This window comes from Homarus americanus, unplaced genomic scaffold, assembly GCF_018991925.1.
Source record: "Homarus americanus isolate GMGI-L3 unplaced genomic scaffold, GMGI_Hamer_2.0 scaffold26488, whole genome shotgun sequence".
In the NCBI taxonomy this organism is placed as follows: Eukaryota; Metazoa; Arthropoda; class Malacostraca; order Decapoda; family Nephropidae; genus Homarus; species Homarus americanus.
This window is the reverse complement of record NW_024738622.1, coordinates 182,009-209,935: the sequence shown is the minus strand read 5'-3', so window position 1 is coordinate 209,935 and position 27,927 is coordinate 182,009. Positions and strand designations below refer to the sequence as shown.

The following is a 27,927-nucleotide window of genomic DNA, read 5'->3' as shown; positions in this document are numbered from 1 at the left end:
ACTCGTCTGGAGATGTTCGGGGTACTTAGTTCTAACTACAGGAGCGAACATAAACACCTGTAGAGTTTTGTAGGTTCTTATTAACGGAAATATACAGGAGTGCGCTTACAAGCACAGGTAGTCCTTACACTCCTACAGGGGTCAACTGACCTCACTCTGACCTCTCAGGCGACATGTGGTAAGTGGTACATTAGCAGCTTCCAGATGTCGCCAGGCACATTTATCTAAGCGTGTGGTGACATGAAACAGGGACATTGACACACGCTGCTGACTAGAGAAGTAATGTGTATATATAGAGTACATACATGGTATACATACAACATACATAATATACATACACCCCCTCCCCCTATACGCTCATAGCAAAGTCTTGAGCAGACCTTTTCCTGTGGATCCGTTCTGAGCGTCGAGGGGCTTGATCACTGGGGGGGGGATATGGGACTCAACACCGGTGGCGGGGTCAGGGAGAAAACGGCGGTTCCTCCACCACACACGACCACTGGGTAACCGCACCTGGTAGTCCCGTGACCTGCCGAGACCCATGACTACGCCCACTTTGTCCCAACGTAGGGAGGTCGGGTCCTGAACACGGACTTGGGTGCCGACACTCAACCTGGGGAGAGGACGGGCGTGGTCGTTGTAGCGGGCGACGACGTCTTGAACACGTTCGGCGGCTCGGCGATCACACTCCTCTGTCTTGGCCTGCCACTCCTTGGAGAAGGACTGAGGGTGAGCAGGGTCCTGGGCAGGGGAGCGTCCGGTGTAATTGGGTGTGTTGCGGAGCTCAAGGAGACCCTGGTCGAAGGCATCGCAGTCAATATTCCCAGAAGGGGCCACTTTGAGGAGGAGGTGCTTCAGGGATTTGACAGCAGCCTCAGCATGGCCGTAGGAGTGCGGGTAATGAGGCGGTGACAACACATGCCGGACTCTCCATCGGTCGAGGAACGCAGCAAAGTCCCGGCTTGTGAACTGGGGCCCTCCGTTGGTTCGCAGGTGCACAGGAACGCCCACGTAACGGAAGTAGTGGCGGAACTTGCTGATGGTGGCGGCAGATGTCGTATCATTACCGCACTTGATGACAACCGGCCAACCAGAGAGACGGTCGACGATAACCAGGAAGGACTCTCCTGACACACAGAAAAAGTCGGCCGACACAGACTCAAAGGGGCGGGTGGGGCTGTCGTCACTCATGAAGGGTTCCTGCTGCTGGCTGGGTTGTAGTACTTGGCAGGGCTCACACGCATGGACAGCATTGGAGATGTCGGAGTCGATGCCAGGCCGGAACACAGTCTGTCTTGCACGCCGTTTGGTGGCCTCGGCTCCACGGTGACTGTCGTGGAGGCGAGCCAAGGCGTGGGGACGTGAAGCAGCAGGGACAACTACCGAAGGAGAGGTGTCACTGGCCAGAGGAAGGGGTAGGGCGGCAGCAGGGTAGTTGCTGCTCCCTTCGTACACCCTGTTGGCTTATTTTACCTCGAAAATCGGTGTTGGGAAGTCCTGGGAGATGATGGCCAACTCTTGGCAATGTCTGTAGGACAGCAAAGGAGTCGGGACACCATTATGCACGTCAATCCAGGCTTGACACGACCTGTTGCCAAAGGTAACATGTGCATAGAGTGAACCTAGGGCTGGGGCCATCTGTGAACCATTTGCCGTGACGCGGAGGTCCTTGGGAGGCGGTCCTAGATCACTTGGAGAGTGTCCCAAGCATTGCAAATGCTGGGGACCGATGACCGTAGCCTCAGCGCCGGTGTCGGGCAGCATCTCGAGACAGGATGACACACTGCCGTAGGTCACGATGACGCTGATGTGCTGGGGAACTTTGGTCCTGGGACGTGAGGAGTACATTCTCCTAATATGGGTCGGGCTTTGTCCAGGGTCGTTGTGTCTCTGGTTTGGCGACTGTGGGCGGCCCTCACTGGTGGAAGGGCGCTGCTGCTTCCGCCGACGCTTTCCCTTGGGTTTGTTTGTCGGGCAACACTTGTCATAGTGGCCCAGACGACCACACACATTGCACTGGGCGTGTTTGGCTGGGCACTGTACTGTAAGTGACCGGTGGCCCTTGCGGTTACAACTGTCGCAGGTAGACTCGGCAGCTGGACACACCTGTGTTCCGTGCTGCCTACCACAGCTGTTGCAAAGGGAGCCGGGCGTGGGCGTGGTGTGCGTAGGCGTTGGGGCAGACTTCTTGTCTTTCTTGTATTGGGACATAGCCCATACGGCTGTAGTGGGAGCTCGGATGGCAGATGTTGCACACCTGCCAGCCTCATAGGAGCGACATACTGTCAATACATCCTTAAGAGAGGAGGAAGAGTCGAGGGAGGTGAGGCGTTGGACAAGCTCCTCGTCCTTAACACCCATCAGGATCACCTGCTTCAACTGGGTCTCCTCGCACTGCTGCTGATTACCGGGACATATGTCTATCTCTTCCGAGGCTCTCTTGAGTCGTACGTAGAAATCATCAAAAATCTCGCCCTCCATCTGTCTACAGCTAAACACTTCCCTCCTGCGGAGAGCTTCATTCCGCTGACCTTTGATGTGCCGTTCTAGAACATCCAGTACCTCCTCTACAGACAACAAAGACGTCAGGGGCACTTGCAACGTGTGTTCCAACACATGCTGCGTTCCCAAAGACAGGCACATACGTAGCTGAATGAAAGCTGAATGAGTTGTTTAGGCTGTGGCAAGCTCTGGAGATCCACCATTGTAGCATAATCAGTCCCGTCGCCGCCACTCACGAAAAGTCTGGAAAGTCTCATCAGGCTTCAAGGTGGGTGGGGGTTGGACAACCTCTTTGGCAGAAGGCGTTGACGAGGTATCTGAGCCAGCCGATACTTGAGCAGTGGAAGGGCCAAGGGCTTGATTAGCAGTGAGGCTAGATATCAAAGCTGCAAACCGTTTGTTATCTTCCAATCTTCTTTGGTGGTCCTCAGCACGTCTTCGCACTTCGTCCTGACGCCTTTCCTCCCTCATAAGCTTCATCAGAGCAATTATCTCTGAGGACGAGGCTGAGGGTCGAGGGGTGTGGCTGGGAGATGTGTTGGGAGAGGGTGGGGCGTCACGCTCTGACTGGTCATCCATCTCTGTACAGCTGTCATCCGTCTGATTCTTACGGGCGCTAGGGACACCCCTGCGTGAGGCCCGGGGCATAATTACTTTGTCTGTATATTGTATCTCGAATCAGTGTTGACCGGTCAGCCCGTCGTATCAACCAGATCTGAGACAACAAAATTAGTTGAATACACAGATAAGTAACTTATATACATATAAAATATATATGAAGAAATGACCGCAGTCGGTGTGTCCGTGCGTGAGTTGGTGTGTGTAGGCGGGGGGAGCGCATAGGGAGGCGGTGGGGGGTGAGCAGTGGGGGGAGGGGTGTTACCTTCGAGGCAGCCAGGGACGGATGCGCTGCGCACCACTCCTCACCAATGCCCTGAACAAGCCTTCCACCTTAGTGAATCCTTTAAAACAAGGACACACACTTTAGCACTACACACACGAGGGGCACTTAAGACACTTCACAGGGACTTGCGGTCACTGCACACTGCTCAAAACTCGTTGGTCATTCAAACGAATTTTTGGGGAAGACAATGGCGACGGATGACGGAGTTGACGGAGGAGGTCTACCGGTCTTGATTTTACACGAACACACTTATTTCCACTTAATCGATCACTTGATACTCACTGCGCCATGGAGATGTTCGGGGTACTTGGTTCTAACTACAGTAGCGAACATAAACACCTGTAGAGTTCTGTAGGTTCTTATTAACGGAAATATACAGGAGTGCGCTTACAAGAGCCGGTAGTCCTTACATCGTCCACTACTCTATTTCCAAACCAATGTTTACCTATTTCGCGCCTAAATCAAAATTAATCTAATTTAAAGCTATTGTTACGACTTCGCTCCTGGTTGAATAGTTTGAGTACCTTTGTTATATCACCTTTGTTTAGTCCTGACTTCCATTTATACACCTCTATCATATCGCCCCCCACTCTACGTCTCTCGAAGGAGTGCAAATTAAGGTGCTTTAATCTGACTCTGTACTGAAGGTTCCTAATGCCCGGGATTATTCTTGTCATTCTCCTCTGAATTCTTTCCAAGGATTCTATATCCATTCTGTATATAATACGGTGACCAGAATTGGAATGCGTAATCCAAGTGAGGTCTCACAAGCGCAAGATATAGTTTTATGATGACCTCGCTAGTCTTGTAACTAACACTCCTTTGTATGAACCCAAGTACTTTATTATCCTTGTTTCGAGCAAATACACATTGTTTACTTGGCTTAAGATTCCTACTTATCATTACTCCTAAATCCTTCTCGCAGTCGGATTTCTCAATAACATCGTTGTTCATCTGGTATCTGGTTTCCCTGTTTACATCTCCTATACTGATTTACATTTGTCCACATTGAATTTCATCTGCCATTTTTCAGACCATTCGAAATTTTTTTTAGATCTTCCTGCAGCTTTGCGGAGTCCTAGTCAGGTCAATCACACACCCTATTTTAGTGTTATCAGCAAATTTACTTATGTTGCTGCCTACGCCGATATCTATGTCGTTTATGTATATAATAAATAATAATGGTCCAAGTACTGAGCCTTGGGGAACTCCACTAGTGACGTTGCTCCAATGGGATTTAGTGCCGTTAATGCTCACTCGCTGTTTCCTGTCCTGTAACCACGCCCTAATCCATTTCAGAATATCTCCTTTAATGCCATGAGCCTCCACTTTTCTTATTAGTCTTTCGTGGGGGACTCTGTCGAAGGCTTTGCTAAAGTCGAGATATACCACATCATAAGTGTGCCCCTCGTCCACTGATTCGAAAACTGATAAAAAGAATGTTAATAGATTAGTTAGACATGAGCGTCCGCTTGTGAAGCCATGCTGGGAATCATTGCTCAACTTGTGCTTCTCCAGGTGATTTCGAATAGAGTTTGATATGATTGCTTCCAGTAATTTGCCTACAATTGATGTTAGACTGATTGGACTGTAGTTAGAGGATAGTGATCTATCTCCCTTCTTGAAAATCGGTATTACATTCGCTATTCTCCAGGATTCTGGTACTACACCCGTTTTTAAGGACATGTTAAACAACTTTGCTAAGGGCATACTAAGCTCTTCCTTACATTCCTTTAATACTCTGGCAAATATCTCATTAGGACCTGGTGACTTATCAGGCTTTAGTTACGTTACGTTACGTTATGTTTAGGTTGGGTTTGGTTGGGATACAGCGATTTGTATGGTATAACATTTTTCGTTATTGATTTATGAAGAAAGTAAGGGAGCACATGAAGATTAGGCACCCCAGCTTATTACACCTGATAAACACCACATGTTCGGCTTTATTATATTTGATTAATATTGCTAAGTAAGGTTAGGTTTACGTTAGGCTAGGTTAGATTAAATTGGGGTATGTTAGGTTAGAATAGGTTGGGTTAGGTTAAGTTAGAATAGGTTGGGTTAGGTTAGGTTAGAATAGGTTGGGTTAGGTTAAGTTAGAATAGGTTAGATTAGGTTGGGTTACGCTAAGTTAGTTTAGGTTAAGTTACGTTAAGTTAGATTAGCGTTAAGGTGTTTAATCCTCTGGTGAAATAATCTAGTGTGTTTAATATTGAGGTCTGGCAGGAAGGTGAGAGCCTGTGTTTACCGCCACACCTGATGACGGAGGGCGGGAGAAACGTGGAGAAAATCACACCACCCTAACCTAACCTAAGTCTAACATAACCCAATTTAATCTAACCTAACCTTACCTTAGCCTAACCTCACCTCACCTCACTTTAACATAGCCTAACCTGTATAATACCACCGGTAGTTACAAAGTGTCCCAGAACCCGGTGTTGAAGACGGGTACACTGGCAACACGGACCAGGAAATGCTCAGGTTAGGTTAGGTTTGTTTATTATAGGTCACTTGTACTCTGTTATTTCACCTTAACAACCAAGATCACACAGGAGGGAGGGAGGGAGTAGGTCCAGCATCAGGGATAACAGGTTGTAGACTCCACTAAGCTCCTCGGCGTCACCATAAACAACAAACTAAACTGGTAACCACACGTCAGTGAAGTTGTCAATTCCTCCAGGTTCCGTCTCCACCTCCTCCGCCGACTCAAGTCCCTCGGAGTTCCTGCGCCCGAGCTCCTCAGTGTTTACTCAACCTTCATACTTTCCAAGCTCACCTATGCCTCCCCTACCTGGTTTCCCTCCCTAAATGCCGCACAACGTAAACACCTAGAAAAAGTGCAAAAAAGGGCATGCAAGATTATTCCACATATCAAGAAGCTCTCAACACACTGACCCTCTCTGCTCTCTCTGACTATCACTACGACCTCATCTGCAAATTTGGTGAGAAGCTTCTGCACCATCCTCGACGCCAGCTCCTACTACCACCCGAGATCCCTTGTCCGAGAATTACTGTTCGACACCACAACCGCATCCAGCCTATACGAGCACGAACTGATCGCTATATGAACAGCCAAGTCCCAACCATTATAAATATTATCAATAACTTGTAATCAACCAGTGTATTCACTCCAAGTCAATCTTACTTTTTGCACTGTCACTATGTTGAAATGCCCTGTAGTTTGAGCTTCTCCCCACCTAGTTATTATATATCATATTTGTATCACTATGTTACTTGTATATTATTTGTAAATCAAGAGACCCATTCCCCAGTTATGTAACTGTATATTTTCAGCCTTCCGGCTGCCATGCTCTTTCAATAATCCTGTTACCGCAAGCAGTAATGAGTATACAGTATCCAGAGTGTTGAGATGTTGGAGATGGAGAGACCCAGAGTAGGTTGAGGCGTTGGGTGGTGTAAGGGGAGCTTGTTTGCGTATAACACGCCTGACGCAGGGAGTTTGGCCAGTCGGGCTGGACATGTGATGCCCGGCAGGGCACCGTCAGTCCGCCACTGTAGCTATCCCCATCATAGAGCCAACACTTAACCTGTTTCCCCTGAGACTTTCAACACGTAAGTTTAATTTGTACTTATTGTGTACACAGGTAGACTGTGTCCATTGCATCGTTTATCATTGTAACAACATAAAATATGGCAAATTAAGTTCTCATTGGAAGTGTTAAAATTAGACTATTTACATAGCTATGATTGTTATGTAAATATATATTGGATTAAACATTTATGTATGATTGCCTATGTATGAATTGTATTCAACAGGTTTGACCGAATTATAACGTTCGAGTTTAACGTGAAGAGCCTGATTAACCTTTAAACGCCCAGAAGGCTCTTACAAAACCGTTAATCATCATTATTATTATTATTATTATTATTATTATTATTATTATTGTTATTATTGTTATTATTAGACCACAGGAGGGAGGGAGAGAGGGATGGTGTAGGTTGAGTTGGCTACACAGGATGGAGGAAGTGAGGCAGCATCGTGTTGTTTGTCGTTCCAACCTAACCTAACCTAACCTAACCTAATCTAACCAGGAAGTTTACGAATAGTGGGATCTACATATCGACTTGCAGGTGTGATTTGATTTACAGAGACAGGTGTGCCCAGGTGCATAGGGCGTGGTATATGATAGTGGTTATGGGTGGAGGCAAACATTACCCGGGGTCGGTGTCTTGTGTCAGAGGTTAACAACAACAACAATAACAAAAGCTGAGTAGTGTGTTGTGGTGGTAGAGAGGTGGTTGGCATCACAAAAAATTGTGACCAAGTCCCAGGTTGCTTATCTGACTTTCTGCCTCATTTACACACAGTTGCAGGGTCTCAATTGACAACACAATGTACATTACTATATCGTTGGTCTCTTGTTTTAGTTTTTTTATGGTTATTATTTTATTTATTTTCTCTCCCCCCCAGGCCCTGATGTGGGTCAGTGACCTGTGCTCGGGTGGGCTAAAGCCCGCTTAAGATTATTGACTTATTATCACTAACATTGACTTTACATTGACTTATGGTTCGCTTTAACCGGAGTACAAAATAATTAGGTACTGTACAAACCGAACATAAGACAGCTAACGTAGGATACTTCGACTTGGTTTAGGGTTGGTTAAGTTAGTACGGGTTAAGTTAAGTTAGGTTAAGTTAGGTTAGGTTAAAAGCAGTTAGGTTAAAAGTGACTATTGTTAGTATAGTAGTAGTAACAGTAGTTAATCCTTAGGTCGGCTTTGTTCTGCCCCAGGGGAATGAGAGCATCGGCCCCAAAGCCGACAACAGTTGCAGATATTGACTATGAGGCAACAGTCACTGAATGCCGCATAGATCTGCGGCTCAACTAACTCAACACAGATAGGATAGCTACTTATGCATTAGGATATTTAATATTAAGGTAATAAAATGGTGGCGAAGGTGTGGCTATTGGGTGAGGCTGGAGGCCACGTTAAAAAAAACAGTAGTAGTAGTTTTAATATTACTAAATCTCTCACCTTTTTAATTACTGGTAACTATTTTTTAATTTATAATAAGTATTTAAAGACCTTAGTTGTTGAAGCTCAGTCGTACAGTCAACTAATGAAGTCCTTTCGCTTCTCTCCCTCCTAAACCCCGAACCCACAGATTCAGATTTGTGAACCCGAAGCTGTAAACTGATACATGAACCCGACACTGTAGACTCATACATGAACCCGGAGCTGTAGACTCATACATGAACCCGACACTGTAGACTCATACATGAACCCGAAGCTGTAGACTCATACATGAACCCGACACTGTAGACTCATACATGAACCCGAAGCTGTAGACTCATACATGAACCCGACACTGTAGACTCATACATGAACCCGAAGCTGTAGACTCATACATGAACCCGAGACTGTAGACTGATACATGAACCCGAAGCTGTAGACTGATACATGAACCCGACGCTGTAGACTGATACATGAACCCGACACTGTAGACTGATACATGAACCCGACACTGTAGACTCATACATGAACCCGAGACTGTAGACTGATACATGAACCCGAGACTGTAGACTGATACATGAACCCGAAGCTGTAGACTGATACATGAACCCGACACTGTAGACTCATACATGAACCCGACACTGTAGACTCATACATGAACCCGAGACTGTAGACTGATACATGAACCCGAAGCTGTAGACTCATACATGAACCCGAAGCTGTAGACTCATACATGAACCCGACACTGTAGACTGATACATGAACCCGAGACTGTAGACTCATACATTATTCTCAACTTAAATGACTTCTGATTCATGGGTGATTTTCGGGATGAGAGGCGAACGGTATTAGCTGAGTTTACACATGACTATAATATCAAAGAATATGAGTTGCCGCCTCTTCCACCGCCCTGTACTAGTATCAGCAGGTGTGTTTGTACAGTACGTCTCACTCAACCAAATAGTGACGGTCTCATTCACACCGATTTTACCCCACTTTCTACTCACTGAACACTGTACACTGTAGGATGTAACTGTAGCTTTATTCACTACACTGTAGGATGTAACTGTAGCTTTATTCACTACACTGTAGGATGTAACCGTAGCATTATTCACTACACTGTACACTGTAGGATGTAACCGTAGCATTATTCACTACACTGTACACTGTAGGATGTAACCGTAGCATTATTCACGATAGGAAAACTGAGCGTCTAGCCTGACTCGTCTCCCTGCCCTCATTTCCCTCCTGAACAGAAATTCTCTAGTTGACAAAAATATCGTAACGTTGCAAGCTAACCTAACCTAACCTAAAGTCAGAGGAGAAATTATATTGTCCACAGGATGTTTTAAGACTGTTCCAATTTTGTCGTATGTGAAGTAGATACCCTGTGGTGTGTGTGTGTGATGTAATAATAATAATAATAATAAGAATAATAATAAACGGTTTCTTGAAAAAGTTCTGCAGCCCGAAGGCTGAAAATATACATTGGACATAAATGACTTATTACATACATTGGTGGTTTAACAAAAGCCTTCATTAGAGAAAGGTAAAGGAACATATACAGTGAACATACAGATTAATGTTTACACACGTAGATCATGTGAGCTGAGGTGTTGAACAGCAGACACGTAGTGTAGTAGCTCCCTCACAGGTGGTGTTATGAGGGGCTTGACCTGGTGTAGTAATTCCCTCACAGATGGTGTTATGAGGGCCTGATGATGTAGTAATTCCCTCACAGATGGTGTTATGAGGAACTTCACATGATGCTGTAGCAAGTGTGTGTGTGTGTGTGTGTGTGATGTGCGTGTGTGTGTGTGTAGTGTGTATGTGTGTGTATGTGTGTGTGTGTGTGTGTGTGTGTGTGTGTGTGTTTGTGTGTGTCTGTGTGTGTGTGTGTGTCTGTGTGTGTGTGTGTGATAATAATAATAATAATAATTAACGATTTATTGAAAGAGCATAGCAGCCAGAAGGCTGAAAATATACAGTTACATAATTGGGGAATGGGTCTCTTGATTTACAAATAATATACAAGTAACATAAGATATATAATAACTAGATGGGGAAAAGCTCAAACTACAGGGCATTTCAACATAGTGACAGTGCAAGGAGTAGGATTTACTGGGAGTGAATACATTGGTTTATTACAAGTTATTGATAATTTTTACAATGGTTGGGACTGGGCTGTTCTTATAGCGATCAGTTCGTGCACGTATGGGCTGGATGCGGTTGTGGTGTCGAACAGCAATTCTCGGGCTAGGGATCTCAGGTGGTAGTAGGAGCCGGTGTCGAGGATGGTGTAGAAGCTTCTTACCAAATTTGCAGATGAGGTCGTGGTGATGGTCAGTGAGAGTCGAAAGGGTCAGTGTGTTGAGCGCTTCTTGATATGTGGAGTAGGAAGGGGAGAGAATAATCTTTCATGCCCTCTTGCACTTTTTCTAGGTGTTTACGTTGTGTGGCATTTAGGGAGGAAGACCAGGTAGGGGAGGCATAGGTGAGCTTGGGAAGTATGAATGTTGTGTAAACACTGAGGAGTTCGGGTGCAGGAATTCCGAGGGACTTGAGTCGGCAGAGGAGGTGGAGACGGAAATTGGAGGATTTGACAACTTCTCTGACGTGTGGTTTCCAATTTAGTTTGTTGTCTATGGTGACGCCGAGGAGCTTCGTGGAATCTACAACCTGGAGTGTGTTCGTGTGTGTGTGTGTGTGTATGTGTGTGTGAGAGAGAGATGTGTGTGTGATTGTGTGTGTGATGTGTGTGTGTGTGTGATGTGAAGGGGACTGTACCTAGGCTATATGACTGGCCCCTGTAAACGCACTAGTGAAGGGGACTGTACCTAGGCTATATGAAGAGCCCCTGTAAATGCACTAGTGAAGGAGACTGTACCTAGGCTATATGACTGGCCCCTGTAAACACACTAGTGAAGGGGACTGTACCTAGGCTATATGGCGAGCCCCTGTAAACGCTCTAGTGAAGGGGACTGTACCTAGGCTATATGGCGAGCCCCTGTAAACGCACTAGTGAAGGGGACTGTACCTAGGCTATATGGCGAGCCCCTGTAAACGCACTAGTGAAGGGGACTGTACCTAGGCTATATGAAGAGCCCCTGTAAACGCTCCCCTGTAAAACGCTCTAGTGAAGGACTGGGCTATATGACTGGCCCCTGTAAACGCTCTAGTGAAGGGGACTGTACCTAGGCATGACTGGCCCTGTAAACGCTCTAGTGAAGGAGACTGTACCTAGGCTATATGGCGAGCCCCTGTAAACGCACTAGTGAAGGGGACTGTACCTAGGCTATATGGCGAGCCCCTGTAAACGCACTAGTGAAGGGGACTGTACCTAGGCTATATGAAGAGCCCCTGTAAACGCTCTAGTGAAGGGGACTGTACCTAGGCTATATGGCGAGCCCCTGTAAACGCTCTAGTGAAGGGGACTGTACCTAGGCTATATGACTGGCCCCTGTAAACGCTCTAGTGAAGGGGACTGTACCTAGGCTATATGAAGAGCCCCTGTAAACGCTCTAGTGAAGGGGACTGCTGTACGTGGGTTTGGCATCGTTCAGAAAAGTTTAAATCCTCTTGAAACTGAAGGATCTTCAATATAATACCTTAACCACGAATGCCTTTAAGAAAAAATAAAAGACAATCACAATTCCGCGTCTGTGAAAGTGGCGGGGAAAATTTCTCAACGTCTGGGGAAATATACCGTACCTTCCTCCGAGTGACGACGTGCTCAAGCGGTTTAATATATATACAGTATATATATATTTTTTTTTTCGAAATTGATTTGTTCCAAGAGGCTCGTGGGGGAGGCATATATACAGTGAAACCTTTAACTAACTATATATACGAGAGGAAAGCCCGTTATATCCAGGTTCCATTATATATGAAACCCCCATCTCCGTGTACAGACCCCCATCTCCGTGTACAGACCCGTAACGCCGTGTACAGAACCGTAACGCCGTGTACAGTAACGCCGTGTACAGACCCCCATCTCCGTGTACAGACCCGTAACGCCGTGTACAGACCCCCATCTCCGTGTACAGACCCGTAACGCCGTGTACAGACCTGTAACGCCATGTACAGAACCGTAACGCCGTGTACAGACCCGTAACTCTGTGTACAGAACCGTAATGCCGTGTACAGACGTACAGCTCGTGTACCGTAACTCCGTGTACAGACCCGTGTATAGAACCGTAACGCCGTGTACAGACCCGTAACGCCGTGTACAGACCCGTAACGCCGTGTACAGAACCGTAACTCCGTGTAGACCCGTAACTCCGTGTACAGACCCGTAACGCCGTGTACAGACCCGTAACGCCGTGTACAGAACCGTAACGCCGTGTACCAGACCCGTAACGCCGTGTACAGACCCAACGCCGTGTACAGACCCGCAACGCCGTGTACAGACCCGTAACGCCGTGTACAGACCCGTAACGCCGTGTACAGCCGTAACGCCGTGTACAGAACCGTAACGCCGTGTACAGAACCGTAACGCCGTGTACAGACCCGTAACGCCGTGTACAGAACCGTAACGCCGTGTACAGACCCGTAACGCCGTGTACAGACCCGTAACGCCGTGTACAGAACCGTAACGCCGTGTACAGACCCGTAACGCCGTGTACAGACCCGCAACTCCGTGTACAGACCCGCAACGCCGTACAGAACCGTAACTCCGTGTACAGAACCGTAACTCCGTGTACAGACCCGTAACTCCGTGTACAGACCCGTAACGCCGTGTACAGAACCGCACTAACATCAGCATTACATCCTCTCCTTCGCTCAGTACGGACAAGCTGGACGGTGGCTTGTGCTTGCCTTAGTCCCCCCAAACTGTTACCTAGCTGGACCCGTTTCCTCTCTCTCTCTCTCTCTCTCTCTCTCTCTCTCTCTCTCTCTCTCTCTCTCTCTCTCTCACGTCTCTAACAATGAGAACTCAAGTGATATAAATTGAAAATATAATGAGAGAAGGAGAGAATTGATGTTTGATGTTATAGTATATTTCTGAGAGAGAGAGAGAGAGAGAGAGAGAGAGACTCTTACCGACTGACTGATTGAGAGCGCACAGTCACCACCACCAACTCCGCTCCTAGCAATTGCGTGTAATTTAAGGCAACATTTTCTTCTTCAGGTTCACTACTCACTTTCATGTCATACTGGCAGTGAACAGTGACATCACCCACATGACTCTGACCTATATACACTGTTAATGAATATGATGTATTTCATTGTGTATGAACCTCTGTCCTGCATGGCAGTGAACAGTGACATCACCCACATGACTCTGACCTATATACACTGTTAATGAATATGATGTATTTCTTTGTGTATGAACCTCTGTCCTGCATGGCAGTGAACAGTGACATCACCCACATGACTCTGACCTATATATACTGTTAATGAATATGATGTATTTCTTTGTGTATGAACCTCTGTCCTGCGTGGCAGTGAGAAGTGATACCACGCTCAGTGTCAAGACCTGACTGAATTACTCAGAATAGGGAGGTATTATTAGCCCCTGTCTCATGGCAATAACAATTATATAAAGTTTGGTTAATGCATTTAGTTTATATAATACAATCACCCCACGGTAATTTTCCATAAGCTGTGAGCTGCCATGTGCAGTTCATGTGGCTCCCAGTAATTGATTTTAGGCGCATCAATGAAAATACTCTCCCAGATAGGTACTCAATTCCTGTCTTGAGTGATATTTTACAATCCTTAGGCAAGGATAATGCTGTATTTAGCAACCTTGATTTGCTTAGCGGTTATTGGCAAATACCTCTGGATGAAAAATCTCGAGAGATTGCTGCTTTTAGTACTCCTTTGGGCCATTTTGAATTTCTGAGGATGTCTTTCGGTCTCAGAAATGCCCCACTGACTTTTCAAAGGATGATCAGCACCTTGTTTGCAGGGTTGATAGGGACCACAGTATGTGCCTACTTAGATGATCTCATCGTAGTCAGTAAGGATGTAGGTACGAATAATGCTAAACTCCGTGAAGTTTTCCAAAAACTTTCTACAGCAGGACTCAAAGTCAAACTTTCTAAATGTGAATCTTTAAAATCAAGAATCCAACTCCTTGGTCATGTAGTTGACGGTAACGGCATTCATACAGTTGATGACAAAGTTAAGGCTGTTGCCCAGTTCCCACGTCTTACAACTGCTGATAAAGTACATAGTTTTCTTGGTTTGTCGGGATATTATCGTTCTTTTCTTAAAGTTTATGCGACATTAGCTTCAACCTTGACTTAGCTACTTAGGAAGGATGCAACTTTTGTATGCGATGCTGAGCAAGAAGATAGTTTTAGTGCATTGAAGACAGCACTTACCAATGCCCCTGTTTTAGCATTTCCTGATTACTCTCAAGAATTTACTCTGTGTACCGACACCTCAATACAGGGAATCGGCGCTGTACTTTTGCAGCTGGACGCACGAGTTAAAAAATATAAATTGGTTGCTAAACTTAATGATGCCGAAACACGTTATTCAGTAACGCATCTAGAAACGTTAGCTGTTGTTTGGGCACTGAAGAAGTTTAGAGACATAATTTTTGGTTATAAAATAACCGTCTATACAGATCACGTGGCAGTGACAGAGCTGTTCCACGGCAAAAATCTTTCAGGTAGACTAACACGCTGGTATCTGACCATTCAAGAGTTTGAACCCGAGTTCAAGTATTTACAGGGACGAGCGAATGTGATCGCAGACGCTTTGTCCAGAAACATAGCACCAGTGATGCCTCTATCATCGTTCTCCCACTCGCAAGTAAGGGATGAACAACGACTCGATCCATTGGTGTCTACTGTCATTTTCGCGCTAGAGTCGGGGGAGGAGACTAATCTTCCAAAGTTACCTCTTCCGTTCAATCAATTTGAACTACAGCGAGACATACTCCTTCGCTCCAAGCAGACAACTGAAGGTATTGGTGCACAAATTGTCGTACCTGATACACTTCGTGAGACGATACTAGTGTTGTATCACGATGCTCCCCAAGCAGGCCACCCCGGACGTGAGAAATGTCTGGCGGAGGTCAGAAAGAAGTATTTTTGGAATACTATGAAGAAAGACATAGAATTGCATATTGCTAAGTGTTTGTCATGTGCTCAACATAAGGGTACTACAAGGGCACCGGCTCCAATACTACAATATCCTACACCAGACCGCCCGTTTGACACAGTCGCGGTCGACTTGTTACAACTTCCGAGGAGTCATCAGGGATCCTTGTACGTCCTGGTGTGTGTGGATCATTGTTCTAGATTTGTGGTTTTGGTCCCATTGAAGGATAACACAGCCGAATCTGTGGCTTATACTTTAGTTATTCACCTCATATGTCCTTTTACTACGCCCAAGGTTCTTCTCTCCGATAACGGATTAGAGTTCAAGAACCAACTTGTAGCGCAAATATGTCGACAATATGACATCCAACAAAGTTTTATCGCAGCCTATCATCCACAGGCTAATGGCCTTGTTGAAAGAACCAATCGGAAAATACTAGAGATTCTTCGTCCAATAGCTAGTCAAATGCATTATGCGTGGGAGGATTGGTTACCGCAAGTCGCCGCATCTATTAATGGGTCGATCAACAGCTCTCAGGCAAATCACCCTATTATATTGGTTACGGCATAGACAAACGTCTACCGTATGGCGTACTTACAGACAAGCCATGCCCAGTCTATAATGTGGACGATCTCGCTACCAGGCAAATCAACGTATGCACGGATATTCATGGCCAAGTACGTAAACATTTAGCAGCGTCACGCGCTGAAATGATATACAAGCAACATAAACAAGCTAAGCCTGTCATGCTAGAAATAGGCGATGCTGTTATGGTGCGAGAACCTGAACGAAAGTCCAAGCTTTCACCCAAGTTTGAGGGACCATTCCGCATTATTGCTAAAGAAGCGTGCAACAAATTTAAAATTTTTAAGCCAAACTCACAAACTTCAGATGTTGTGCATGAGGACAGAATTAAAAAGGTCCATTCAGATTCATTCCCCAGGAATGTTAATGATATACCAGACATTGGTGTCCCAGACACAACTGTTCAAACAGCACACACGTCAAATACGCCCAGTGTATCTGATGATTATTGTTTAAAACTACGTTCTGCGAAACGTACATAATAATGTTCCTGGCATTTTTGCAATGATATTAACACGAAAAGATTTCTGAGTCTAATCAGTTACTTAAATTTTTATAATTTCATGAATTCAGTGCCTACACTGGAATGATTCAATTCTTTTTCCAAGCATTTTGCATGCTACAAAAACTTCAACTCAAGCTTTATCAATTGCAGGGTTAGGACGAGTGGATGCACAGCCCGTGTATGTGAAAATTCTTCTTGAAGCCTTACAAATAGCCAAGACGAGTTATCTGTTAACTCCACTTTTCACAGACAGAGGTAGAATAGTATATCCTTCTGTTGGAGTCAACTCTCATGCACTATGCTTTTCCTCGTCCACGTAAAAATGCTAGTGCAAAGCAAATTAATGCATGACACCTTCGCCACGGTAATTTTCCATAATCTGTGAGCTGCCATGTGCTGTTCACGTGAGGGGAAATTCCTCTATCAGTAGGCCGACCTTGAGAATGTAGGGTCATCCCAGCCTCTCCTTCAGAGCCTCCCCTCACGAGCACCAGTCCTCACTTGAAGCTCACGAGAAGAGGACGGGTGACCTAACTCAGTCAAGCTGAGCCCCCGTCCTGAACTGACACTCACAGCTTACAGTGTTAATTACGGTACATCCACTAATAGACTGTGACCAATATAGCAATAAATGGAGGAAAGACCATTTTGGGTTTGTAACTTAACCCCTCAACTTATTTATATATAAGCCAAGTTAAAGGGAACTCTACCCAAAGCTTATATAGGGAAACTGTACTCCAAGCTGTGTCAGTAAATTTGTTAAACTAAAACTGGCTGTTGTTTCTCGTTATATAACACAAATAGGTCCAGTGTTTTATTATTATTATTATTATTATTATTCATCCTTTCAGTGCATAATAGGCAGGTTATACATGTCTGCATTTACTTTGACTGTAGTGTCAATGGTGACAACATTATTCGTTCATATATGTATATTTTCAACCACTTCTCAGCCACGGTGATAATAATTGAGCTAATGTGATTTATTTTGTTGTTGTGACCAGAGTGAGCGAGTTGCTGGCTGTAGTGAGCGTCACATCCACCTGCATGCTGTTTATCCACACGAGCAGCCTACAGTCCCAGCTGGCTGTGTACACCAACAACATAGACCATTCCCTCACCGCCCACCACCCCAACAGTCAGTATCAACAGCCTGTAAAGCTTCCATTAACTTTTCCACACTTCATTTAGTTAAGATTTCTCATTTGTATGATTTTATAACGTATAAACAGCACTACGCTTAAATAACTAATGTATTAAGAGCTTATTTTGTCATCAAGAATTAAAAGTTTAGAAAGAGAGTTATAGATTTGGCTGTTTAAAGGATTAAGTTAATATAAATAGAATGTAAATTGTGTTATGTGTAATTATTGACTAATGGAACCGTAGATAAGCTGAAGGCATTGGTGGTCATTTAAATAATTATAAACTTAAAATTGCATTCTCTAGAAATTGTACTGTATTTATTCATTTATATTACAATACAGTTTTCTTGTATCTTGTATTATATTGTAGCACTTGATATAATTGTACTGTATTCATTCATTTGTCAGCTTATAGTTATTGTTACCTCATTGTTCCAGGTTATTTTGGTTCTGCCGTCGATGAACCCGAAGGCTCCTCCCGCCACAAATCAAAATTCGGTGGTTATGATTTGGATGAATTCCGAAATGTAAGTATATTATTATCTACCATATTTTTATATCCTATACTATTTAAGGAGGGGTTTAGCGGGTTTAAAATGAGATTGACTTTAAATTTTAGAAACAGCCGGACCACTTTGGAGAGGTGTTACGCTTTGGGGTTTAAAGGCAAGTATGTAGGGGCAGCCTTGTCAACAAACACATTCTGTACTAGTTTTATCTTGGACTGTATACAGACATGCAGTAAAAATATGTTTGTCTGTCTGTGCCTTTCTTTCTGTGTTTATTTGTGTTGACTTAAGCGTGATAATTCCTGTTTGGAATTTACTTTTCATAATATTTGTTAGGAAGGTTCTGGTGGGGAAGTCTTGAATGGGGTGTTACCTGAGGTGTCATCCAAAGAAATATTGAGACCATGAAAGGTGTATTGGCCATTATATATTAAGGTATGCAGTACAGTAGTTTTTGGATAGCTTCTTTTAATAAGTACATTATATGAACAAAAATGTTGTTATTTTATGAAACACTCGTCCACAGATTGACCCTAAAACACTGAATAACACAGTTCATCACCACAAGATGACTCTGGTGTTCAACCGTGTTCCCAAGGTAGGGAGCCAGAGCACCATGGAACTACTCCGCAGCCTCAGCTATAAGAACGGTTTCACCTTCCACAAGGATCGTCCGCAGAAAGTTGAAAATATTAAACTTACCGAAAGGGAACAGGTAAGATACATAAATACTTTTCCATATACACGTTAAAACACTAATTAATCTTATACTTTTTTTTTTTTACTTTTAATGATACTTAACCGTTTGAAGACGATGATTTAACCCTTCAAAGCTTCAAGGGGTTAAAGAAATAGTTTTAGTATTGAGGATAATGTTAGTATCAAGCACCACCACTATGATAATGTAATGACTGTAATTCTATAAGGATTGGGGACAGTACTGTACCTAAGTCTGTAGTAATACTAATACAGTATATCTATCACCTATAAATTACTGTACCTGTACATTATACCTAAATCTGTGTTTGTACTGGTGCAATATTTATATCACCACTACTGTAGGTTAGGTCAGCATTTTTATCAGTAATATGTGATTAATTTTAATAAGTATGTTGTTAATTATCTAAGTCAAGGCGCCATATTTATGACTTACTACATTTCTATACCTGTAATCTAACCATAAATATAAAGATGTATAAATATTTTGATTATACATAACTGGTAGTGTGTGGTACAACTGGTAGTGTGTGTGGTACAACTGGTAGTGTGTGGTACAACTGGTAGTGTGTGGTGCAACTGGTAGTATGTGTGGTACAACTGGTAGTGTGTGGTACAACTGGTAGTGTGTGGTACAACTGGTAGTGTGTGGTACAACTGGTAGTGTGTGTGTGGTACAACTGGTAGTGTGTGTGGTACAACTGGTAGTATGTGTGGTACAACTGGTAGTGTGTGGTACAACTGGTAGTGTGTGTGGTACAACTGGTAGTGTGTGTGGTACAACTGGTAGTGTGTGTGGTACAACTGGTAGTGTGTGTGAGTACTACTGGTAGTGTGTGTGTGGTACAACTGGTAGTGTGTGGTACAACTGGTAGTGTGTGGTACAACTGGTAGTGTGTGTGGTACAACTGGTAGTGTGTGGTACAACTGGTAGTGTGTGGTACAACTGGTAGTGTGTGGTACAACTGGTAGTTTGTGGTACAACTGGTAGTGTGTGGTACAACTGGTAGTGTGTGGTACAACTAATAATGATAATAATAATAATAATTAACGGTTTATTGAAAAGAGCTTGGCAGCCAGAAGGCTGAAAATATACAGTTATATATTTGGGGAATGGGTTTCGAATTACAAATAATATACAAGTAACATAAGTGACACAAATAAGATATTAATAACTAGATGGGGAAAAGCTCAAACTACAGGGCATTTCAACATAGTGACAGTGCAAAAGTAGTATTTACTGGGAGGAATACACTGGTTATTACAAGTTATTGATAATTTTACAATGGAGCGAATCAGTTCGTGCACGTATGGGCTGGATGCGCATACGTGCACGAACTGATCGCTCATAGAACAACTGGTGTGTGTGTGTACAACTGGTAGTGTGTGTATGGTACAACTGGTAGTGTGGTACAACTGGTAGGTGTGTGTGGTACAACTGGTAGTGTGTGTGGTACAACTGTAGTGTGATACAACTGGTAGTGTGTGTGTGGTACAACTGGTAGTGTGTGTGTGGTACAACTGGTAGTGTGTGGTACAACTGGTAGTGTGTGTGGTACAACTGGTAGTGTGTGTGGTACAACTGGTAGTGTGTGTGATACAACTGGTAGTGTGTGGTACAACTGGTAGTGTGTGGTACAACTGGTAGTGTGTGGTACAACTGGTAGTGTGTGTGTGTGGTACAACTGGTAGTGTGTGTGTGGTACAACTGGTAGTGTGTGTGGTACAACTGGTAGTGTGTGGTACAACTGGTAGTGTGTGGTACAACTGGTAGTGTGTGTGTACAACTGGTAGTGTGTGGTACAACTGGTAGTGTGTGTGGTACAACTGGTAGTGTGTGGTACAAGTGTGTGGTACAACTGGTAGTGTGTGGTACAACTGGTAATGTGTGTGGTACAACTGGTAGTGTGTGGTACAACTGGTAGTGTGTGGTACAACTGGTAGTGTGTGGTACAACTGGTAATGTGTGTGGTACAACTGGTAGTGTGTGGTGCAACTGGTAGTGTGTGGTACAACTGGTAGTGTGTGTGTGGCATATATGCAGTGTGTGTGTGTGTGTGCGAGAGTATACTGTTCAGGTGTGGTACAATAGTAACCTAACTCTTGGTACCAACAGAGGCGCCTGGTACAGCTAGTTGACGTGTTCCGTCCACCGTCAGTCTACGTCAAGCACGTCTGCTACATGAACTTCACCACGTTAGTACCTTAGCAGTCACACACCTGTTTTATAATGTATCCTGTTAGTCATAAACAAGAGTACTGGTAAATTCCTCTCTCTTGCTTCCAGTGTCAAGATTTTATTGCAGTATCTTATAGCATTTTGATCTAAAGGGGATAGGACTCTCACACAAAGGAGAAAAGTAGAGGATTGTACTCTGCTGTAATGTCAACTAACACTTTTGGCGATGGAATTGAAAACTGAGCATTAGTCTGGTATCTGTAAACAGGGTCACAAGATTTTCAGCTGTAAATGTCCCAGTGGCATGATTTGTGAATTTAGGATATGAGTAAACGTCCTGGTGTTCAATAGTGCATACAATACCTACTTATTGTCTTGGTTTTTTCATGTTATTTTCCTTTCTTATCTTGCACTACTTTCTCCCATTGCTTCTAATTATTTGATATCGCTCAGCACCATAGGATGTAGTATAGTATATCCTTTCATTACCTATAGATAACTTCATATGGCTTAGATAATTAAATAATCTACAGTACAATATCTTAACTATTTTATGTCTCTTGTACTCCAATACTGAAAGAATAATTTAAGGTCATCTCTTCAGGTATAATTTAACACAACCGATCTACGTTAACATGGTCCGTGACCCAGTGGAGCGCGTTATCTCCTGGTACTACTACGTGAGAGCCCCTTGGTACTTTGTGGAACGCAAACAGGCATTCCCAGAGTTGCCTTTGCCTTCTGCTGCCTGGCTTCGAAAGGTAAGTTGCTGCACGGAGGTATTCTTAGTACTGGGCATTTAATCTGTAAGTACATGGTGTGATAAGTTTCCTATATCCTCTTATTTTCCATTAGTTCCCATCATCTTACCCTAACTGTCTCTGTTACTCATTAATATTCATAAGGGACCTCTCAGGCACAACCAACCCCAATGGTAACGTAGCTAATGGTTCCAGTATTCACTCCTTCTATGAATGCCAATCAGCGCTGTTCATCGTTCACTAAAGTCTGACCTGCATTTCACCTTCACTTGGGACTCCAATAACCTCAGATTTTTCTATCAAAATAATCACACCTTGATGCCTCACTCCTTCAGAAATCTACCACTACATACCTCCCTCATTCTCTCTTATTTGCCTTATCCCCTCCCTAATTCTCTCTTATTTGCCTTATCCTCTCCCTCATACTCTCTTATTTACCTTATCTCCTCCGTTGTTTTATTTTTAATGTGTTTTTATACAACTATTTCTCATTTCTTGCTCCTCTATTGTTCGTCTTGTTTACTCTCTCCTCTCTTCACCTTGTACACCATTTACACCCACTGTATTTTCTGTCATTCTAAACAACTCGTGTATACAGTACTTGTCTTTACCCTCTACCCAACATGTAGGCTTCAAGTAACTTATCTCAGGAGTTTAGGTTTTATTACACCAGTCAAACTTAAATATCACTTGATCACTGTACATGTCCCGGTATTATTTTAATCTTCAACTTCCTACTATGTCATTCTCCATCATTAAACTGTATTGTAATTTATAATAATTTAATTTGTTGGTCCGTTTTCCATTATTTACTACAGTACTGTATTTCGAATGGATTTCTCTGAATTCTCAAAAGCCCTCTCTATAATGACTGTGCCATATACTGTACTTTCAACTTCACACCCATTCAGAGTTATTCATCATTTTCATCCATTCTTGTTCGCTCTCTGCAAAAAAACCACCGCATCATCCACATCCCACTCTCCAGCTCTGCTTATGTTCCTGCCTGTCACGCTTGCTTTCATTTCACTTACACCTCAGTCCATAAATATGTTGAATAACCATGAGGGCACCACACACCCCTGTCTCCCTCTCACTTTCACCTCAGAACTCTCACATGAGCCCGACAATTACTCTCTCATACACAGTACTGTACTTATCAAACACTTTTCCTCTTATTGAATAAATCTTCTCAGCTTCCCACACTACCCCTTCATCCACCCTGTCATAAGCCTTCACCCAGATCCCTAAACTCTATACAGTACTATACAGTCTATTATTTTTCGACAAGCAATTTAACTAAAAATATCTGGTCATCATTACTCCATTCTTTTCTAGATGTTCTCTTCACCTTTATCTATGTCTTCCTGTTCTTGGGTTAGTACAAGTTAATTATAACCTGTGACCTTCCTCACTCTGTCTTCATACTGTATCTCTTGTCCATCTTTTAGGTCGTGTTTTTTTTTTTTTTTTTACGGGGAACAGGCCACCCGGGCACAGGTCAACGACCCACAACGGGGCCTGGGGGGCGAAAAATATGAATAGAAAGAAATTAAAAATAGAAAAGGAAAAGGTTGTATTATCTATACCACGAAGATGACGGAAACCAGCTTTTTTAAGTGAGATTATTTGTTTGAGTGTGGAAACACAGAAGAAGGCAGAGCATTCCACAGTTTGGCTGTGTGAGGAAAGAAGGAGGTACTGTAACGGGCTATTGTAGTGTGAAAGACATCCACAGAGAAACGGTGGGCACCTCGGGCAAGACGTGTGTTACGAGCCCACGACCTTGCCGGCGGTACACAGGATGCCAAATCCACCGAACATTGCTCGCTAAAGTACCTGTAAAAGAGAGAAAGTGAAGCAACATTGCGGCGAAGCGAAAGGGAAGAAAGATTAACAACTAAAGGAGGAGAGTTACTAAGACGAAATGCCTTTGATTCCACCCTATCTAACAGTTGGACAGAAGAAGAGCCACCCCAGATTTGAGAGCAGTACTCCAAGTTAGGACTAATGAATACCTTTTATACTTGAAGCAACTGCTCAGGAGTGAAGTAGCTAAGGCATCTGCACAGCATTCCCAGCTTTCGAGAGGCAGCTTTAGCAATGTTGAGGATGTGTGGCTTCCACGACATATTAGAGGAAATGGTGAGGCCAAGCATATCTATTTTAGAATTTGGCAGAATGATTGCGTCCTGAAATGTTAATTTGGTGGGAGATCATCTAATTTAGAAAGTGTAATTGGTAAATACTGAATTTTATTACTATTGAATTTAACCAAGTTTGTACCTCCCCATTCAGAGATGCTGCACAGATCCGCATTGATAGAAGTAATGATATCAGCTCTAGAAACAGATCTAGTTTGAGAGTTAGGAGGAAGGGGAAAATGTGAAGAAGAGTGAAGAGTAGAATCATCAGTGTAAGAATGGATAGAATTAGTTGTAGTGTGAAGTAAATCATTGATAAAAAGAAGGAAGAGAGTAGGTGAAAGAACAGAACCCTGTGGGACACCACTATTGGTAGAGAAAGAGCGAGAGATCGATCCCTCGACAACAACTGCCATGGATCGGTTCTCAAGGAAGCGAGAAATTAGAGAACAAAGTGGAGGAGAGAAACCATAAGAGGGAAGTTTAGAAAGCAAAGACTTGTGCCATACCCTGTCAAATGCTTTGGAGATGTCGAGGGCCACGACGAAAGTTTCCCCATAATCCCTAAGAGAGGATGACCAAAGATGGGTGCAGTAGGAGAGCAGATCACCAGTAGATCTCGCCTGGCGAAAGCCATACTGGTGATCCGACAAAAGAGAAAGGCGTTCAAGGTGACGGAGAAAATGGGAGTTCAAGATAGTTTCGAAAATCTTAGAGAGGGACGATAGTTAGAGGGATTCGTATGACCACCCTTCTTTGGGATGTGCTGAACCAAGGCATGCTTCCAAGAAGAAGGAAAAGTTTGGGTTTTGAGGCAAAGGCGAAAGAGGCGAGCAAGCACAGGGGCCAGAATGTCGGCACACTCCCTCAGAACACGAGGGGGGTATTCCGTCCGGTCCATGCGCCTTACTCACATCCAAACCTGGATAACACACCAGCAACCCTACGAGTGGAGATTATAGGAAAGTGCATAGGTTCAGTAGGAGGAGCAGAGGTAGAAGGGGTAGAGTTGGAATCGCCTAAGGTGGAGTTAGAGGAGAATAAGGTGCCAAAGAGATTGGGTTTGTCAGGGGGAGAGTTGGCTATAGAGTTATCAGGTCGGAAGAGAGGAGGAAAAGAAGGAGTGCAGAAGTTATTACAGATGTTTTTGGTTAAGGACCAGAAGGATTTACTAGAGGAAGAATTAGTCAGGACAGCGGACTTTCTTTTTATAAAGTTCTGCTTGGCCCAACTCAGAATAACCTTACAACGATTCCTAGAAGTAATGAAGGAGGTGTGGGTAATAGGAGAAGATAGTTTCATAGCTTGATATGCCCTATCTCTCTCCCTGCATGCAAGAGAACAGGAGCGATCAAACCATGATTGTAAACTGAAAATTTTGGTGGAAGATGGGATAACTGCACTCATACCACCCTGTATAACCCCAGTGGAAAAGCAACATTCATCCCAAGGAAAGAATTCTAGCAAGGATTGCCAGCTTGCCCTCTGATAGTTCCATAGTTGACGTTTAGAGGGGGGTGGGGGTGGTGGTCGTGCCCAGTTTGACTTAATGGAAATAAGGTTGTGATCAGAAGACCCTAATGGGGCAGAAATTGAGTATGAATAGTGTGAGGGGTTAGAGGTAAAACAACGATAAAAAAATGGTAGTAAGTTGGTCGCGTCGATCAGAAACACGTGTAGGGTGTTTGACTATTTGTTCCAGATCATTAAGTAAGGAAAAGGAGAGTGCCTCAGCTCCACCTGGGTCATCCCCTGCAGAGCCAAGCCACTCTCTGTGATGTATATGAAAGTCCCCTAGGTAGAGGATCTCGGTGTTGGGGTGTGTGGATAGCAACGGCTCATGGCAAGAAGTGAGATAGTCAAATAGTTGGTAGAGTTGGGAGAACAGTATAGGAGACAAAGAAAAATAGTCACAGTAGGTAGAGATATTTTGAGCCAGATGACATCATAAAGGGAAGATTCAAGATCCGTGAGTCGAGCTATAGGTGTACGTGTGTTGCAGTAGGCGCATACACCTCCCTTAGAACGGAAGGAGGTATAAAGGTTGTAGTTGGAGACTTGAAGAGGTTTGGGTGAAGCTGCTTTGGACAGTTGAAGTTCGGAGAGTAGTAAGAGGTCGGGGGAAGAAAATTGGAGGACAATTTGATCTCAGGCCGCGAATGTTGGAAAAATTAAGTGTGAAAAAGCCGACCCTCCAGCAACCGCGGTGGCGTCAGTTGAGACCCTGGTAGTTTGATGATGATCAGGTCGGCCCTGGGGTCCACAACCTTCCCGACCAGTGGGACCCATCAATCCATATCATTTCATGGGCTCAAGGTTGAAGAAGCCACAAGTCCAGAAAACTGTGAGGGCAAACTTTGTCACAGTGAGAGTTAGTTGTGAACTCTTGGAACAATCTGCCAAAGAGTGTTGTGACGGCACTGAGTATGAGTTCTTTCAAGACCAGACTTGACCAACACTGGAGCAGGTTCATATACATTCAGGAGCCAGTGGATACCCAGTATTTGCCAATAGTGCGTAACAGGCGTGACCGACCGCCCAAGTGACTAACGAGCCGATCAGTGGCGAAGAGAATAAAAGTGAAAGTATGACAAGGATTACCGCCACTGACACCAACTAGACAAGTAATGCTTGCTTCTAGTACAGTCCTTATGCCAGCAGCATCTGTGTTCTTAAGGCCAGGTGGTCACCCATCCCAGTCCATTACTGTACTAATCAGACCCAACGTTGCTTAACTTCACTGATCGGTCAAGAAGTAGTGTTTACAACGTGATACACACAACAAAAATCTGGGCATGTAAATTTCTTTCAAAAATTTGTCAGGCAAGTGAAAAAATTTCAAATTTCAAGTAAATGTTCCATTAATCTACGTAATCTGTTCAGTTTAGCCCCATGTCTCTTATCTGGGGTTCTTTTAATTTATAATTTTCACCGCTTCTCAGGATACTGTACCAGTTATTTTGGATAGTTGGTCTGTTCTTTGTTACAACTTTTATTGTCCAGTGTTAGTACAGGAGGAAGTCAGAGTACAGGGAAATTATAACGGGATGAGGGAAGAGATGAGGGGTATCCACTGGCCTGACTCATTAAGGCACAAGAACGCAGACACAATCTGAATATCATAACTTGTAAAAGGACCCATTTGATCGATAAATATATATTATACCCAAGACCAAACCCAGTGCCGCTAGGAATACGAGGGGATCCCTTCACATGAACCATGCGGCGGTCGACAACCCAGAAATTCAAGACGTGGGTTGGGTCAAACGATGAGCAGGACAGGAGGATGTATGCAAGAGCCAGAAACCAAGCAAAGGCAGAGTGTAGAACGGCTGAAAAGGAGTTCCAGAGGCTGGTTGCAAGCGAAGTCAAGTCAAACCCAAAGGCGTTTTACCGCTATGCAAAGTCGAAATTAAAAACGCGAGTAGGAGTATCAGACCTGAGGCTTGAAGATGGTAGTTACGCAGATTCTGACCAGGATAAAGCTGAGGCATTAAACAGCTTCTTTTCCTCTGTGTTCACAAGAGAGGATGCGATTAACCTTCCTGCGTTTGAGGACAGACGGTTCGACACAGCACTGACCCACATTGTGTTCACAGAAGAGGGTATTAGAAATAAACTGTCAAAGCTAAAGGTCCATAAGAGTCCCGGCCCTGACATGAGGCAGCCTAGAGTGATAAGAGAGTTGTGCAACGAGCTTGCCGAGCCCCTGAAGATCCTGTTTTGTAAATGCCTGGATGAACAAAAGGTCCCCAGTGAATGGAAAGTGGCTTATGTGAGTCCTATCTTCAAGAAGGGTGATCGTCACTACACGAACAACTATAAACCGGTGAGCCTGACCAGCATAATATGTAAAATACAGTCACCCAAAAAAGTCGTGTCGCCTCTCATCCTAAACCACGAACCCCGAGATTCAGACTCTTAAATCCGAAGCATTTAT

At 44.0% G+C, this 27,927-nt stretch overlaps 1 protein-coding gene across 1 annotated transcript in view; it reads left to right on the top strand.

Annotated features, from left to right (window-relative positions):
• LOC121874294 (heparan sulfate 2-O-sulfotransferase pipe-like) overlaps window positions 1–27,927 on the top strand; it is a 65,950-nt gene that overhangs the window by 29,688 nt on the left and 8,335 nt on the right. Inside the window, exons 2-6 of the mRNA XM_042378393.1 lie at window positions 17,537–17,670; window positions 18,116–18,204; window positions 18,713–18,901; window positions 21,020–21,099; window positions 21,687–21,843. Of these exons, the coding sequence (XP_042234327.1) occupies window positions 17,537–17,670; window positions 18,116–18,204; window positions 18,713–18,901; window positions 21,020–21,099; window positions 21,687–21,843 (649 nt within the window). The remainder of the gene's footprint in view (window positions 1–17,536; window positions 17,671–18,115; window positions 18,205–18,712; window positions 18,902–21,019; window positions 21,100–21,686; window positions 21,844–27,927) is intronic.